Source organism: Caretta caretta, chromosome 1 (assembly GCF_965140235.1).
Source record: "Caretta caretta isolate rCarCar2 chromosome 1, rCarCar1.hap1, whole genome shotgun sequence".
Classification (NCBI taxonomy): domain Eukaryota; kingdom Metazoa; phylum Chordata; order Testudines; family Cheloniidae; genus Caretta; species Caretta caretta.
The window spans coordinates 254,393,152-254,411,918 of record NC_134206.1 but is presented as its reverse complement, the minus strand read 5'-3'; the positions used below and the strand labels follow the sequence as shown (position 1 = coordinate 254,411,918).

The window sequence follows — 18,767 nt, the reverse complement described above, 5'->3', positions numbered from 1 at the left end:
AAAGACTCGCTCCTTGCTTAGTGTATTTGAAGAAGATGCAGGAACCCTTACAGAGTATACAAACCAGTTACTTCAAGCAATGCAGCGGGTCTATGGGGCTCAGGTAATCTTTCATTTGTGTTGACTTTGTTTGCCAAGCAGTAGAGGCAACCTTATTATTCTGCTCCTAACAGATACACTGATTTGCAAAGGTGCAGAACATCTGCAGCTCCCTTTGATTTGTGCAGAAGTTGTGTGGTTGCTCTGCTCTTTTGAAAATCAGTCTCTATGATATTGTCACTCCTTCCTGTCTTGGTGTTATCCGCTTATTCAGAAAAATGAAATAAGAATCATGGCATACACTTACTCTTGTGTTTACTGCAAGGTCAACATTTTCAAACTTGCCTGCCTAAAGTTAGGGTTAAATTTTCAATTAGATGCCTATATCCCCTTTGAACATTGGGTTTAGCTATGTACATCATTCATATGATTTTTTAAAAATTTACCCTAAATCCCACTGATTTGTAGTGAAGTTTAAGGCTTGTCTACACAGGGAGCTATTCTGGAATATCTCTTCCTGATTAAGTCAACGTGTGGACAGTCTTAATCCAGCATAAGAATGTTTTATTTTGAATTAGCTAATTCCACTGGATTCCCTGGATTAGTTTGATCCACTGAAATAAACTAATTTGGAATAAAGCACTTTTATTCCATAATAGGAGTGTCCACACATGGAATTAATCAGGAATCATTAATCTAATTTAAATTATTATCCTACCTTATTCCAGATTAATTTTTGTGTGCAGACAAGCCTTTAGGCTCCCAAGTGCCTAATGGACAGATTTTTAAAAGTATTTAGGCACCAAAAGGTGCAGATAAACACTTAGTGGGATTTTCAAAAGTGCCTAGGTGCCTAACTAATTTAGATGTTTTTGAAAATCCCACTACGCATCTTTTCACATCTTGAGGCACCTAAATACCTTTGAAAAGATGGCCACAAGTTCCTTTTGAAAATGACACCTGAACTCTCAAATCACTTAGGCATCTCAAAATTTACTCCCTTGATCCTTATTTAGGTACTTTTGTTAGGGGCCTAAATATAGATTTAGATGCCTAATTTTAAGCAATCAAATTTAAAAATCCCTGCCCCAATGTTCTGAACAGGAAACAGAATCCACATCTTGGGCCCAAACCTGCACCACTCCACTCTCACAAGAGGTCCCTTTGACCATAATGGGACTATGCAGGTGAGTAAGGTGTGATTGAATGAGTAAGGGTTTGCAGAATCAAACATCTTACTGTATTTTTTCCTTAAACCTCAGTGACTTTGTGTTCAAATGAATGCTCTGAATCTTTATAGGAGAGAGGGGGAAAAAAGGGGGCTGGGGGGGAGGTCCAGTGTTGCCAACTCTCCCAATTAGATTGCAAGTCATATTTGAGATATTTGATGTTTTACTTAAAGCCCCAGCTCCAACAGACAAGTGACAACAAGAAAATCTCAGGTTTCATTAAAAAGTAAATGTCTAGTCCTCATACTTGTGGAGAAAAGACACAAAATGTGACCCAAGTGCACCTCGAAAGCTCAAATCCCACAATGCAAATAAAATGCCCAGATCCACAAAGATATTCAGGCTCTTAAGTTCCATTGATTTCAATGGACATTAGAAGCCAAAATACCTTTATGGATTCGGGCCAAAGAAAACAAGATATCTTATTTTTTTTAAAGAAACTAGTGATTTTTAAAACCAGTCTTGTGTTTTTGGTGGGCCTAACCCCTGATTTTTCAATAGTTGTGGTTGGCAAAACCCAGTGATGTTGTCTTTGACTGCCACAGCTCAGAGTTAAGGGACCTTAATGGCTGTGTAAACATTGATTTACAATATTCTTGGGAAGCAGATAAGTATAACCCTTATTTTACAGATAAGAAAACTAAAGCAAAGGGGAATTGACTTGCCTAAAGTGAGTGAGTAGAAAAGCTAGGTTCAGAACTCAAGGCTCCCTACTTTTGTGCTTATTCTTTTATATCTTATTCCCTCTTAAAAAGGAACAGGACTGCTAGCACTTCCTGGTGGGCTATCAGTGAGGCCAAGCCATGATGTATTCTAATGAAACAACTGCTAAAGTGTGTTTGGCCCCATACACAGATAGCAATTAGCAATTAATATTATGAGCCTGATTATTTAGATTATTCACAATTGAGGAATTCATAATAAAACATGAACATACAACAGATATCACTTGCAGAGTCCACTACTTATTAGCAATCCACACAGAGAATATTTTCAGGACATTCTCTTTGGAACCAAAATAAATTGTCTAACCAGTCACTATTCCCCTTCCCCATCGAGGCTAGTAAACATCATTCATTTTGCAACAAGAGGTATGTGGCTCGAAAGAGCTGCCTTAAAAGTCTAGTATGATATTTTCAATGCTCAGTTGCCATGACAATGAATCCGAACTGGCTTCCAAACATTCTGTGCACCTCTGAAATTCCCAGCCATGGTCCATTACCTTTCATTAAAAAAAAAAGAATCGGGCTCTAAAAAAAATCACATATTCTTTAAGATTACATGCAAAGAATATAAGGACCTTAGTATAAAGATTTACAGCAAAGCTGTGCAAAACAAACTATTTTATTGGGGTTGTCTGTCACACAGACAATATGATACTCTGAACATGAGTATTTTCTTGCTACTGATCCAAGGTTCATTTCAAACTGCATTTCTGGACCCTGGGCACTCAAACGCAATCTGATGTCGTAGGATGTTTATTCCCCAGGACAGCACACTGTCCGCTAAGAGATCATTAGCAATGCAGCTCACGTTAGATGCAAGAAGCAATCCTTAAAGCGGCTAGCAGTAAGACATTATCATGGCTAATGCTTCCAACATTAGCCACTAGGGCCTGACTTTTCACAAGTGACTGACTTTGGGTTTCCAACTTCGGATGACTTAAAGCAGTGGTTCTCAAGCACGGGTATGTGTACCTCTGGGGGTACAGAGAGGTCTTCCACTGGGTACATCAACTCACCTAGATATTTGCCTAGTTTTACAACAGGCTACATAAAAAGCCCCAGCGAAGTCAGTACAAACTAAAATTTCATACAGACAAAATGAGAAAGTGAGCAATTTTTCAGTAATAGTGGCTGTGACACTTCTGTATTTTTATGTCTGATTTTGTAAGCAAGTAGTTTTTAAATGAGGTGAAACTTGGGGGTATGCAAGACAAATCTGACTCCTGAAAGGGGTACAGTAGTCTGGAAAGGTAGAGAACCACTGCCATAAGGGAGCCTGATTTTCAAAAAGGGTTAAATTAAGCACCTGCCCCCTGAAAATGAGATTTCTCAAGTCAGGCACTCAATCAATAGTCGCTGGCAAAAATTTAGAGCCCAAAACAGCTAATGCAAGAAGTACTTGGGAGAAGAGTGGCCAAGGAGGAAGGGGGAAATAGGTCTGGCAAGGAGTAGGAGACTCAGTAATATAGCAAAGCATGGGAAAGTGTGGTGGGACAGTGAGAAGAGGAAAGGTTATGGGGAAGCAAGAAATAGAGAAGACGGAAAACAGAAGGAAAAGAAAAGACGAGTTTCATGAGTCACAGTCAGCGATGGATGGAGCCTCCCAGTTCAATGGGTGTACTCAGCCATTGCTGCCTCCTCACCCAACCAAAGGGACATCAGCCACATGGAGTATCCCGGTACTGCAACCGTAATCCTGCCCCGGTGTGGAGCGGGGGCTTGGGAAGGGGCGGGTGCCTAGAGAGCAAACCCATGCCACAGCAACGGCTCCTGCCCTGGGGGGCTGGACCTGGCTCCCTGAGAAGAGGTGTGGGGGCAGAGGATGCTGCTGCAGGTGGTCAGTAATCCCAAGCCACAGTGCCTAGAGCGCAGAGCCAGGCCCAGCCCCAGAGGACAAAAGCCACCACTGTGGGGTTTCTGTGTGTGCAACTGAGCCCATAAATCTCTGCTAAAGCCGCCCTGGCCACAGGCAAGAATCATTGTCTCTAGAAAAGCCAACTGAGGCACCAGGAAGTGGTAGGAGGCCTGAGAGCTTGAGTTTACATAGGCCCACACTGCTGCCTCCAAACCATCTTAGTCCTTACTGCCCCTTTGTGTCCTCTGAGTCACCCCTCTTGTGCTACCTCCTCTGTTTGGGACGGCCTCTCAGTTCTCCTATATCCATGCTCCTGTCCGCTCTCCACTTGTCATACTTAAAACCCAGTTCTTTTGTGAAGCCAGCCAACGCTGACCGTGTTGGGGTGTTGATCTCACTCCACCTGTACTGTATTGCTTCCTATCGGTAGCAGTCAGCACTAAATGCAAGCTGTTATCCATCCAGAAACACTGCAGTGTGTGCAAAACATTCATTTAATTGGCTGCCAGCTTATAAACTGCCAGCCACGGTTTTATTTAAAGATTTATCAGATCGCTTGAAAGTCATGTAAGGAGAAACTGGAAGTATTTCCCCAGTATGGATGGCTTTTTTTTTTTTTTTTTTTAGGTAACAGTTTTATAATAACTAGAAGGGAGTACAATTTATGGGTTTTTTTGGGTTTTTTTTAAGCTACAGGATCCTATTAGGTGGTAGTGGGGTCTAATTATTTGAATTGTACATGTGTATTTTTGGTGCCTCGTGTATCCACCAACTTAATTATGTATGTTAATGCCATTTGTAATTGCAAGCACTAGAAACTGTTTTAATATCTGGTTAGGTGTTCAGTAAACATGCACCAGCACATGGATCCAAATACAGAGAAGCACCTGATTTTGGTCAGATAAGATAAATAAATCACATCTCCATGAGTTCAGATTATACTTCCTGCTTTATTTTATGCTCCTGCCTGTGCATTGTAGCCAGAAGCAATTTAGCTTTGTGATGTTCTGATGGAAGAAAGCTTCCCAATAGAGTCTATCCCAGCTGCCTATTTAAGGGTTGCCAATATTGCCAGATGTTCAAAAATCGTGAGTCAGGCTCACCAAAAATCATGAGATTGGCTTTAAAATCATGAGATTATGTAAAATTAATAGATTTGAGGTTCTTTTTATTTGCCTTCTGCCTTTTGAGCCTATAGGGTGCACTGGGGACACGTTTTGAAGCTTTCTCCGTAGCCCCGAGGGCTGGAAACATACCTTTTCTTGAAGAATGAAGGCTGAAATCATCACATATCCACTGGACTCCAGGAGCTGGGGTTTTAAAGAAAACCATATTTATCATGAGACTCGTGACAAAATCATGAGAGTTGGCAACACTGCTGCTTCATTTCTGTTGATGGGTTGAACTCCCAGAAGCGCCTGTGCCATTCACAAGAGTGATGTGTCAGACAGGCTGAATTGTAGGAAAGAGATCTTTCTTAAGTGAAGCTAGTGTTTACATAATAAGGCTGTAGAGTTAAAACCAAGCAACCTGTGCCCCAGCTTGCATTTCCATTCACCAGGTGCCATGCCACACTGAATTAAGTCCCTCCTGAAATCTGAACATCATTCTCCAATTCCACTCATCATGCTACAGTAATGGCCCAATGGGGACCTTTGTATGCCAAGAATAAAGAAAAGAAGGCACCACAAAATAAACATGATATTTTTTTAAAATAGATAATTCCATTTCATTCCACTGTAGACTAAAGTGTATCTACCAGGCACCTGAAGGGGAATCCTGGAAACAAGTTACAGTGCAATAAGGTGCTGAACATTGTCTGTGCTACGGCATTTTCTTCAGCAGTCCCAATAAATATATTTGTATACTAACAGTGTTTGTAGCTGCTGGGGAGCAAGGGGGGAGAGAACTAGAAGCAAACTAATGCTGCCTTTAGCAGTGCAGAAAGAAAATATTTTTATGCAAAGAGACATTGGAGAAAATGTCCTGAGGATTAGGTAGGTGCTACCAAGCAAAGTTATATAACTGGTGCTCAGTGCTGTCATTTGGAGCTGCCTAGGATTATTTTAGTTCTTCAAACTAGTTTCATCCCACCCCCCCATATTTAATTGATGAATCCTTATTTTTGCACTCTCTGTGATGCCTCTTTTTGGATCTAAGACCACTTCTGGGGCTCAGAAAGCCTGATTTAAGGCCCTTTGGAGTCCATGGGAGTCTTTTCATTGACTTCATAAGGTTTTGGATCCATGAATGAGTTTCCTGCTCTTTGGGAACATAGACTTTGTTTGTTCTTTTGCAGTATTGCAGTCTGAAACATCCAAATATCGTGAGTCAGGCTCTACAAAATCATGAGAATAGTTTAAAATCATGGGTATTTATTATTAATAATAATATAATTGTAAATGTTTCTTTTAGTTGCCTTCTGGCTTTTAAGCTTTGTGGGTGCACTCTCGTCCTCTTTTCAAGCTTTCCTCTACAACCATAAGGGCTAGAAACTTACTTTTTTTTTCAGTGAAAGTTGAGATTCTCACATAACCACGTGTGGCTTTAAAACAGATATCATATAACACGAGACTTGCAATAAAATCAGTGGAGTTGGCAACACTAATTTTGTAAAGGACCGTGTACATTTCTGATGCCATATTGATCACAAGTGTGCATTATTTATATGAGGGGCACTTCCTGTGACACATTCTCCACATGTAAATAAGAAGACAGTTAAAGGTAAACAGGATTTAAGTGGATGATGAATATTGTATTTACAACGCCATGGAACTCCATTTCAGTGTTGCTGGTCAGCTTTGGAATTGTCACCAGGCCTAGAAGCAAGTTTATGCCAATGGTCTGCAGAGCAGAATTTGGAGATCTAAGTGCTACCAAGAGGAGAACGCATCATAAACAGTTTTGCTGATTATAGCTGGTTTGCAGGGAAACTATAAAGATTCTTTCTCTCCAGAACTAAAATCCTGCTGTAGCTGCTGGCACTGTTTTGCAGCAGAGCCTTGACTTGTATCTTTTCTCTTCCTATTAGATAATCCTTCATCAAGCCATTCATTACTTGTGAGGACTGAACATGCCATTGTGAATCAGCTTAAACAGGGAAAGCTATAAAATAGCCTGATCCTGTGAGCTACTGATCACTCTCAACACTAGGGGATCTCAGCATCTCCCAGCATTTGGATCTTAATTTCTAAACCATTCTCTCTGCAAAGTTAAATCATTACAATGGTAGCATTTTCCTGATTGCCAGACAGCTGAGTGCTTCAGAAGGAGGAGATATGTGCATCTAGACAGAGTTGGGCAAAACATTCATCTCAAGCCTCAGATCCATTTGAACTGAAACTGGGTTTAAGGTTGGATACTTTCCATGATCGCAGAAGAAAGAAAATCCATAAATCCCTTGTGGACATCCTCCTCTTCCTATCTGTGAGCAATTAGGTATCCCCAAAGCATACCAATTAAAACTTCATTGCACACCATTGTGTATATATATTTTTCCCCTGTATCTGCCATTGACATGCAGAGTAGTTTTGTATCGTTTACATACTCGTTTACATGCACAGTTTTGAAAATGCTGTCCTTAGCACAGAAAAGTAGCTTTGCAGAAAGATTCATCATTCTGGGGTTGGACATGATGAGATGGCTCAATGCCTTTAAAGCTAATTGTATGGCTCAGGTGAATCCTTTACAGGTGTTCTTATTTGGAATCTTGTAGACAATTATATGTAACTATCCACTATTGAATAATTAGGGTTAATTCCCATTTTAATGAAATCTGACTGATGTTTTTAACCATAGAACTTATTTAGAAAGAAAAGGTGTTGAGAAATGATGGACTATCTCACAAATAAATTGTATATAAGTGCAGCTGAGTTTTCATTATGAACTGGAGGGAGGAAGAACCTATTCTTGCATCAGGTAACTAGCTGTGTGCGTGACAGATTATAATAAAAGGTAGATTCACACCAGAAGACCAGATATGAACACTCTGACACTTTGGGGAAGTTCAGATCCAAAAATTAATAAATGGGAGTTTTGCCATTGACTTGAATGAAAGCAGGATCAGGCCCAGAGTTGACTAAAGTGTTGAAACAGTGCATTTCAAGTACAGCCCCTTTTTGTATGGTAGAGAGAGGATTTAGATGAATTGCATTCTCTTCTTTATCACAAGCATGTACTCTGATGCTGGTAGATCTTGGAAAAGGTTGTAAAGGTTTGTTACAGCTCTGAGCACTTGGTAGCTAAGCTCAAAACTAAATGAAATAATTCATCCAGAGTCGTCACTGCTTAATTAGAACTGATTTCTGTCCAGTTCTCTCTTCCTCCCAATAAACATTTGTACGTGATTTCCCTGAAGATTTTTTCCCCCTCTATAAAATCAGCTAATGAAAATGCATGTGTTTTGTGTGTATAGCACTAAAGAAAATGAATTTTGCCCTCACTTAGATTTATCAGGCTGCTCAGGCTTTCAATATGTTTTCTAGTTGGTAATCTGTCCTTACTGTCTTTCGCATTACAGAAGCGTTTGATTAACTCTGAAATTTCAGAAGGAGCTGTGGAGTATTGTGGCAGAGATTAATTTGAACAGTTGGAAAAATTTTTATAATAGTCTTTATTTTGCTTCGCTCTGCTGTTTTTCCAAGAGATTTTTCTAATGTTGTGTTTAATTATTTAATGGTGAAAGTACATTTACATACAAATAATGTTTGTTCTTCAACTTGATCAACACATTATTTTCAGCCAGTTCAGGATAGTAGTATCTTGCTCTATTCCAGGGGAAAATATATGGAATTGAATTAATAACTGCTAGAATGGATTCCAAGGGCTTCATGGATCTGTAAATACAGGCAATGCAAACAACAAGTTTTAAACCCTTCAGCTGATTGATTGTGGCAAGAGAGGAAGGGGTCCCAAGACAATGCCAGAAAGAAGCCTGACTGAGAACAAATTGGAGGAGGGTTAAGCTGGAGTTGCCCAAATAAAGTGTTTTTAACTAAGCAATGTTACCACAGGCTGAGCAGAGCGTCCTGTCTGCGTCTTGTCCCTTGGTAATATGGCACTATTTACACCTGTCTGATTAACTTGATTTGTGTGCTAGTGTTTTCTGTTTGGAAATGACTTAATAAAATTTTTATACCTAGAATAGGGTCACACACACACCTGCCAGACTGTGTGTGTGTGTGTGTATGTGTGTGTGAAACTAAGCATTAGCAACCCCAAATGAATTCACATGTACGGGTGCAAAAGCAGTAGTACTGTTCACTGTATTCTGACAAAATGACACTCACCTCAGTGCACATAGCCAGCCTATGCAGCACTGAAAGCACCGTCTGTTGGCTTCAGTGCTATTTCAGTGTATGGAGGCCTTGTGCTTGCTGTCTGCCAGGTTAAATTTCAGTCCTCTCCACCTGTTCTCTCTATTCCTGCCGAGAGTATGAATACTCTCTGTGGGGTCTGTATATGGCAGCCATTGCCTGGTCATGTAATAGACACCGTTTAACACGTGTACCAGGCCCTGAGTCCTTGATTATGCCCTAGAACAGCTCTCTGCACTCACTGTTCCAATCACTTAGAGCCTGTGAAAAACCATCTTCATGATGTTCTAAGAGGGCCAGAACTAGGAGAGCCAACTTTTGCCTTATGCTTGCATTGTAGCCATTCATGTAGATACCCTGCCAGACAGAATTTGACCTTTGTTTTTTCATGGCTGAAAATGACTTTACCACTCTTCCTCCCCTGAAAACAGTGACGCTGCAGCAGAGTTAAGATGTATATCAGGGTGTTAAGACGCTGCAGAGGCCCATGCAAAGACTGTTTCTAGAATCTTTCACTCAGATTCTGTCCTATACCAAGATGTGCTTGCAGAGGAAGCCATCAGGGAGCAGGTTCTGCCTCCCTGATTCTAATGGTGCATCTGCTCTAGCTCTGGCCCATTGGTGTAAATAAGAGCAGCTTAGAAGCTGCTCTGACTTGTTTGTGTTTCATTTAAAAAAAAAAAAAATCTGAACTCTAAAAGAGAAATAATTCAGAGGACTAATAATTGGAGAAAGGAGGGACCTAGCCAGGGCAAATATATAGGACCTGATTCCCCAGTTTGTTACACCAGTTTTATGGCAGTGAAACAAACCAGACCTATATGGCTAGTGATAAAGCTTATGCTGTTGGAATCTTTAGTCTCCCTCTTACATATCCCAAGCCAAAGTCTGCTCTCATTTACATGGATATAAATGTAGGTTAACTCTACTGCTTTAGCTGAGAGAACTTGCTTCCTTTCCTACTCCTGCCTTCCCCTACTTGCTAGGTTTCTGATATCCAAAGGAAGACCCTGAGGGCAAATAGCAGAGGTGTGAGAGTGTTTCAAGCTCACCATCTTCACATTCACCTGTATTGTGACAGCACCAACTAATAGCAACATGGGGTTTGCGGGAGCTTTACATTGTTTTCTCAGTACTATTTAAATACTATTAGTTGTTGAAATCTTCTCTGTGATTGTTCTCTGCTGAACAAACACATGAGAGACAGGGTTTGCAACCTAACCAGCCCGCTGACAGCAATTCCCGGCCCCAGGGCAGAACAGTCAATAGCCCCCCCCACCCCCCATGCATGCACAAGCCGTGCTTGTGCGGCACAGTCTGCCTGACATTTGGGTGGTGCTACGTCTGTGCTGGCTGGTGCCCAGCGAGCTGCCAGCTGCGCCACTGGGCGCGCTCTTCCAGCATGGCAAGGGCTTCTACATGCCTGCCCGGTAGGGTTGCCAACTGTCTAATCGCGCAAACCCAAAGACCCTTGCCCCACCCTGCTCCTTCCTTGCCACACCGCTGTCCCGTCCCTTCTCTGAGGCCCCACCCCTGCTCACTCCATTCCCCCTCTATCTGTCACTTGCTCTCCCCCACCCTCACTCACTTTCACCAGGCTGGGGCAGGATTGGGGTGTGGGAGGGGGTGCAGGCTCTGGGAGGGAGTTTGGATGTGGGAGGAGGCTCTGGGCTGGGGCAGGGGACTGGGTGCAGGAGGGAGTTTGGGCTGCAGGCTCTGGGTGGGAGTTTGGGTGCAGAGGGGCTCAGGACTGGGGCAGGGGGTTGGGGTGCAGGCTCTGGGAGGGAGTTTGGGTGTGGGGTGCAGGCTCTAAGCTGGGGCAGGGGGTCGGGCTGCAGGAGGGGGTCAGAGGGTCAGCACTTACCTTGGGCGGCTCCCGAAAGCAAGCGACCCACCCCTCTGGCAGCGACGCCTAGGCGAGGGACCCAGGGGGTCTCCGTGTGCCGCTGTCCACAGGCACTGCCCCCACAGCTCCCATTGGCCGCAGTTCCCAGCCAATGGGAGACCCCCTCCCCAGGGACGTGCCAGCTGCTTCCGGGAGTGGCGTGGAGTGAGGGCAATCAGGGTGTCTGTCTTAGCCCTGCTGTGCTGTGGCCAGGGGCCCCCGGGCCCTTTTAAATCACCCGGGCCCCTGGGAATTGCCCCCTTTGCGCCCCCCCCACCCCCATTGGCAGGCCTGCACCTAAAGACATACGAAATCTCTGTGAGCGAGAAGGAGTAATGGAGAGAAATCCTTGAGACTGTGGTGCAGTTTAAGTGCCTGGCTTCATTCTGCAACATGAGCACTGCAGTCCAGAAATTGCGAGTAGCGCCAAAATAATGGTGGTGCTTTAAACTGGCCTTAGGGTTCGGTGGCTGAACCAGTTCCCCTCTTTGGCTTAGATTGCTTGATTTCACCTGTTGCAGGGCTACTTTCCCACCCCTTTTCATTATTCCTCCTCAGCTCTTTTCACTGGTTGGCTCCTTCTCTGGATTGGAGATTTTAAGTGGGAAGGTGTAACTTGTGACTTTTTTAGAAGTTGCTGTTTAATGCATTCTGTGGGAAGGGGGGCATCAGACGTAGTTTGTGTCCTTTTCAATGTACATGGTCGCAAAGTTACTCCCAGACTAGCCATGTGTCCGCAAACAGCCTATTCTTTTTATTCTTGAATTTGGCTCAGTCCTGCAACCCATCCTTTTGCGTGTATTTAAATTGATGCATGTTAATAGTTCCACTGGCCCGTTTGGGATTGCTCTAAGCATTCCTCTACACGCAGGTTTGTACGGCTACCACAGTTTGAAACCTGTATAGTTATACCAGTACAACCCCCTAGTGTGGATGCAGTGATACCTGTATAACTGGTATAACCTGTATATTGGCACAAGTTATTCCGGTGAATTTAGGCAAATAAGCTATACTAGTATAAAGCACCTTTAAACTGGTATAACTGCATCCATGCTAGAGGTTGTACCAATGTAATTATTTCAGTAAGATACTAAAATTGAATGTAGACCAAGCTTCATTCACACCGACTGGCCATGGGTTATATGAGTTGGTGTAGTGCTTTGGGACTTTTCATGTACACAGAGTTAAGCATGTGCTTGAGTAATTGCAGAATCAGAGCCATACGGCACATCTACCCTGCAATAAAAGACCCACAGCATGTCCATGGCTGGCCCAGGTCAGCTGATTTGGGCTCGCGGGGCTCAGGCTGCAGGGTTATAAAATTGCAGTGTAGTTTGGACTCAGGCTGGAGCCTGGGCTCTGAGACACCACAGGTGATAAGATCTCAGAGCCCGGGCTTCACCCGAGTCCAGACATCTACGCTGCTATTTGTAACCCCACAGTCCCAAGCCCGTGGGCCTGAGACAGCTGACCCGGGCTCTAAGACTTGGTGCCGTGGGTTTTTTATCGCAGTGTCGACTGTGAGATCTTTGAGGCAGGGAAGGTCACTTGCAGTATGTGTATATCCCCCAGGGTCCTGGTCCTCTTTGTGGCCTATAAGCACAACCACTGTCCAAATAATAAAGTAGTAACCACAGTAATCCTAAATATGTTTGGTTACCTCTACTAAACTCTCCTTTTTGTTTTGTAGAATGAAATGTGTCTAGCCACACAACAGCTTTCCAAGCAGCTTCTTGCATATGAAAAGCAGGTATGTTTGAAAATTCTATGTTTGCGAGTCTCAACATTCAGCTGATTAGATGGTGCATATGAAAAGTCTGTTCAAAGGGTAGGATTTTCAAAACGGCTCATCGTTGGCCTGACTCAGGTCCCATTGAAGCCGTTGGGGAAAATTGCCTGTTGACGTCCAAAATGTTTACGTTAGTAAATTAATGAAGATGCAAAGCAGCCTATTCTTGGTATGACCAATCCTTTTAAATAAATCAGATAAACGTTATTCCTTTAGACAAGGAAATTAAATATAAAGTGCATGTATAAAAGTAGTATATTATTTGTACATATATGTAGTACGACATATTGTCTGTATACTGACCTTGTTGACTTACAGTATCAATATATATTTTTATTTTCAGAATTTTGCCTTGGGTAAAGGAGATGAAGAAGTGATATCCACCCTTCATTACTTTTCAAAAGTAGTGGATGAGGTAATTTAAATGGTCTATAGCAATATCATCATGTTCTCTGTCTATCTCTTTATCCGTTTGCCTCTGACTGCTACAAAAGGCTAAATTCTGCCTGGCCTTTGTGCAACCAGATAATGGAGGGGAAGGAGTAATAAATCCCACTCACTTTATATAAGCCTTGTGTTGGAATTATTAATAATATTTGAAAATATTAATAAGGGAAACCACCAAACACTAATTTAACCATAAATTCCTTTATTAAATCCAAAGGCCTAAAGGTACCGATACAATTGATCTAACCATGCCTTAAAAGCCTAAATAATAAGCAATTTACTTCAGCCAAACAGTAACAAAACATTTATAAGCATTTGGTCAAGATACTTACAAACAGGCTAATCCCAGCGGTGCTCGGCCCCATATTGGTTGGCTCCAACATGGTCCAACAGGAATTAGCATTGAAGAGTTCACTTTTTATACCCTTTAACAAACAAGTGATGTCATTGCCAATTACTGACTTGAGCTAAAAACCAAATTGAGACAGCTCACCCTTATTTCCAGGCTTAATCCAGATAAGATTTACAATTTCCTTTCTTCCCTCCTTCTTCTCTCCTCCCCTTCTTCCTGCTGACCAACACCTTTTTTGTTGCACCTGGTTCACATAGGACATAACACTGGTAGGTGGGGTGGGAAGGTCCATGTTGGCTCCTTTTAAGAGAAATCCTTTTCCTCTTATTGCCTGTAGTCACCCCATCAGTCAGAGGCCTTCCTTTTAGAAACTTCCCCTTATTTCATTAGTTATTCTTTGAACCAGACATCCTGCCTACTTCATTCCATTTGGCCTTATAACCCATTATTTTTAAGGCTTTCCTTCTACATGCTATTGAGGTCCGTTTTTACAACACCTATAGATTTCCTTAACCAATAAGCTAACTTTCCTTCTTTAATTTGATACGTATCCTACACCAGGTAAGGGTTGGGCAGAGTTGCAACCCCACTGCTCAGGGGAGTGAGTGTAGGGCTGCTACTGGGATGCTCCCAAGTGGAAGCATAATGCTCCAAGTGGGAGAACAATGCCACAGCTCAAAACCCCACTCCCATATGTGTGAGGGCAAGTAGATTGCATCTCTTAAAGGTGTGCCAATTTGTATTGCTAGGGGAGTGCTGGGAATATTGGCTCAGATCCACAAAGATATTTAGACTCATAACTTCCATTGAAAGTCCTGGTCTTTGTGAATCTGGACCATTCAATCTCTTTGAGGCTCCCCCCTCCCCTCATGCATCATCCTCAATGCAAGGCTATGCCAAATAGGCAGGGGAATTACAGGAGATTCTGAAATGGGTCAAGTATCAACCGGATTGGGCTAGTTTATAGTCTCCTTCTTCTGATAGAAAAGGCCTTTACACTATTAGGCATTAAACTCTGCAATCGGTACCCAGATTTTCCAGGGAAAGGAGCAGCACACGCAATAGTTAATGAAGTTTCAAATAGTCACCACAAGATGACATAGAATTTTATGCTGTAGGATTCAGCAGGAGTTTGATGGCAAGAGGGTTGGTTCAAATCAGGCTACAGAGTTGAGTACACAGTGCTTTTATTCTCTCCAGGCAGTACATGTCACTGCTAAGGAATGGGAGCATTTTCTAAATATGGCCTCACTGGGCATGAAATTGTGTTTCCCGGGTGGTCTGAGTATCTAGGTACTTGTATGACATTACTGTCGGAGTGGTTTGTTTGGTCTTACCTCATCCCTTCTAGGTTCCACGGGGTCTCTGCTTGTGTAATCAGAAATACACTGGTACCTGTTTGTTTACTTTTAACTTCTGCTTGCCATTAAAGTAAAAAAGCAAAGGGTTGTATTGGGGCCTAATTTAGACAGAATAACAAAACTTGATTAAATAAGCTAAAATATTAGCTTGGGGTAACTCCATTGACTTAATCAAAGTTACCCCAAAGATTAATTTAGCCCTTACTTGCTTCCTGCCATGCCATTTCTTTCTGGTGATCTTTAAAAGATTGATGGCTAAATTGATGGTTAATGTCACACAACAGGCTATCTCAGAACACACTCAAAGCATTGCTCCCTCTTACTGGAGTATAAACAGGTCAAAAATCAACGTTTTCTCCCTTCCAAGGTACAAACAAAGCCCTCCTCTTTGCTGGCTGTGAGTACGGAATCCATTTTGTTGAATCAAGGCTTTTCCTTTTAAGTTGCCCACTCCTTCCTTTCCTCAGCCTCCTGCTAGGCATGTCAGCTGTGCCCCTGGAGTTTACTGAATCCCAGTTATGGCTGCTCTACAGCTACTTAACCCCTCCAGTCTGGTTCCCTGCCTCTGCAGACTTGACAGGAAGAACAGGTTTGAAGAATTTGGCCTTACCTGACAACCATGCCAGGGATCCAGACAAGTAACGTCCTGGGTCTCAGTGCTCCCTGACAGTATATAGAACATCACATCTTTGATCTCATCTATGGAACCTTTTGCCAAGCCCCAGCATGATTATGGGCATCCTAGCTGAGCCCAGTCTGATGCTCTCTCCCTGCTGCTATTGACATGGAAAAAGGGACCTCCCCATCCATATATAACAACATGTCACAAAACTTGTCTTTATGTGCTGGATTACATTCTGGCCTGGATTTTAAAGAGACACCTACAGAAATGCTGGGGGGAGGGAGAGGGAAGAGAGACTTGCCATGAGAGTAAAGCATTTATGAATAGGGTCCTTTATTTGTAATGGTTCCTATTGTGTAAATTGAAATGTATTCACAAATGAAAGGAAAGAGAAGCTCTAGCAGTGGGAAATGGTCCTGACTCTGTTGTGTGGAGCATTAACAAAGAACATGGTTAATAGAGGCTAATTACTAACGAAATCTAATCAAAGGCTCAAGTGTGAAGGAACTGAAATGCTCTTTGAATCCTTTAAAAGGATCAGGCAAGGATTAAATTAAGCATTTAGGCTGACATCCTTATTAACCATGCACATCTTGAGTAAACAAGCTTTGGGGATTGGAGAGCATAGTACCCTCTCACCCAACCCACTGAACTCAGGTGCAGAAGCCGTGGCCACTGCTATGGTGTGTGGGCTGTGGTAGCAGCTGTAACACACTGTGACACTCCTTCCTACCTATGTGGCTTTTCCCTGGATCACTGCTCCGGGACTTGCACTGATTATTGAATGGTTCTACTTATCTCCTCCATAGACCATCCCTACACCCTGTTCCATGCATTAAAGAAGATGACAATGAGTTTTTAATTTTTATTGTAGTAGCAGCCTAGCAGTTTGTCACACATCATAGCCCCACTGTGCTAGGCATTGTACAACACAGAACAAAAAGACAGTCCCTGCCTCTAAGAGCTGATAGTCTAAGAGTTTGTCTACATGGGAAAGTTTTTACAATAAGGGTTAAACATAGACAGCTACTGAGTGAATCAAAAAAAGAACTTTTGTGTGTGGGTGCAAAGCAGTTTGTGCCGAGAAAACTAAAGTTAAACTGAAAAATCTTGCCGTGTAGACAAGCCCTTAAGTATAAGATGGAGACAACAGGTAAGTACAACAGACAGACGGGAAACACAAGGTAATAGTGATCAGAGTATGATTATGAACCATATGACCACGGGTGGTTGTAGCACACCTGCTGCCCAACCATTGTTGAGTTTCATTGGGAGTCAGTTTCCCTTCCCCCTTCACTCCAAATGACAGTGGGGGAAAGACATATTTTATAGAATCAGTGTTCATTTGATCAGTGATTAAATCACTCTCTGCCTGATCTTGCAGTCCGTATTCAGGCAAAACTCCCATTGCCTTCAATAGAGAGGGTTGCATAAATCAAGAGTGTAGAATCCATTGACCCCCAATAGGAGCTCAGCACTTATTAAAATCAGGAGGTGCCTAAATGTGGCTTTTAGAAGTCTAACTCGCTGCTGCTTTTTTTTTTTTTTTTTTAATATTGGCCTTAATCCATTTCCCTCCCCCACCCCAAAAAAGGGGTAAAATCAATCCAAATAAATAAGAAAATATTGATAAAATGTGAATTTTAAAAGTATAAAGAACAACACTTTTTTACAATTTAATTTGAAAACTGAGACTAAATGAACTGAGTTAATGTTCAAGGAAGTTTTTCTTTTTGTTTGTGCAAGGTGGGCATACTGTGCCAGGTGCAGCCCAAGTGAGAAACCAGTATTTACCCAGTAGATAGCATGGTAGTAAACTTTTTGCTTCAGAGCCTCTCCTTGAGCAGGACTAATTTGTGCGGTCCTGGGGAACTGTTAGAGATTTACCACTGTCAGTTTGTGTTGAAGCTGTTAAAATTGTTGATGACTACAGATCTGATCCAGTTCCTAGCACAGTCAGTGGCAGACTTTCCATTGACTTCAGTGGCAACTGATTTTGCATTATATTCAGTAGTGCTATGCCTTCAGTTTCCAGAGCAAAATGCTTAAAACCAAACAGTATTTGAGTCAACCCAAATTAGTTCAGTACTTATTTGTTTGTTTTTGATGGGTTTTTAATACCTCAGGTAACCAGGTTTCTAGCCAAATTATTATTATTTATTATTATTATTATTAATTAATGACACCTAGTCTTTCTGAGGTATTCCCTCCATCTGGGATCAGAAGTATCATACGACCACCACGCCTGGCATTATTTGGCCCAATAACTAGTTCCCTGAGAAATTTTTAAATCCCAAGAGAAATGTAATCACAAATCCTTTAAATACACCTGGAGAGACAAGATGGATGAGGTAATACCTTTTATTGGACCAACTTCTGTTGTGGAGACATGGTAGTTGTGAGTGGTGTCGTCATTCTGGTGAAAGAATTCTTCTACTTCTCCACTTGTTAGTATGGTATCAGGTTCTGAGGTAGGGCAGAAGTTCAGTCCCTTAGAGCATAGATAATGCAGCTCCAGTGTGGGTTAGTCTTGGTAAATGGTTAATGTTTGGGTGTCGTGAAGTGTCCATGTGGTGGGTACTGGTGCCATGGTTTCTCCCAGTGGTGTGTTCTGTTGTTGTGGAGTACTTGTAGTTGGTTCCATTTTTTGTTGTTCTGTTGGGTGGCTGTCATCAGTTGTTGTGGTTTTTTTATAGTTGTTTTGGATTTCTTGCATGATTTCCAAGTAACTTTACTGGTTTTTTTAAACTCCAGTGTGTGGGAGCCTGTGATGATTTCTCATTTGAGGTGGTCCCTTCTGGGGCACATGAAGTGCAGTAAATGGTTCCTCAGTTTCTCTGAAGTCTATTTGCAGAGCTGTTCAGCATATTTGCAGTTGTGTGTAGTGGTCACACGGTTATAGAAGGTGAGACCCCTGGGGATGCTTTTTCTTCATGTTACGGAGTTTCCATTTCAGATGGCTAAATTTGATATCTTCCATTGTATGCAACGTAGTTGTAATAACAATAATAAATATTGTTTTAAATATTTAAGTAAATTGTTTTGAAATGTTTTAAATAAATATTGGTTACCCACCTTGTCTCTCTCAGATCCTTGGGCTGACACCGCTACAAGTACACCGCAGACAGGCATATATGGCTCACGGGCT

At 42.2% G+C, this 18,767-nt stretch overlaps 1 protein-coding gene and 1 long non-coding RNA gene across 4 annotated transcripts in view; both read left to right on the top strand.

The window, feature by feature from the left end:
- Window positions 1-18,767, top strand: part of APPL2 (adaptor protein, phosphotyrosine interacting with PH domain and leucine zipper 2) — a 93,604-nt gene that overhangs the window by 8,364 nt on the left and 66,473 nt on the right. For all 3 annotated transcript variants that reach the window (XM_048832001.2, XM_048831993.2, XM_048832011.2), the window contains exons 2-4: window positions 5-103; window positions 12,739-12,798; window positions 13,181-13,252. In XM_048832001.2, the coding sequence (XP_048687958.2) occupies window positions 5-103; window positions 12,739-12,798; window positions 13,181-13,252 (231 nt within the window). The remainder of the gene's footprint in view (window positions 1-4; window positions 104-12,738; window positions 12,799-13,180; window positions 13,253-18,767) is intronic.
- Window positions 1,147-8,991, top strand: LOC142070136 (uncharacterized). Its single transcript, XR_012666107.1, has 2 exons — window positions 1,147-1,226; window positions 6,880-8,991. It is a non-coding gene; the product is annotated as an uncharacterized LOC142070136 (long non-coding RNA).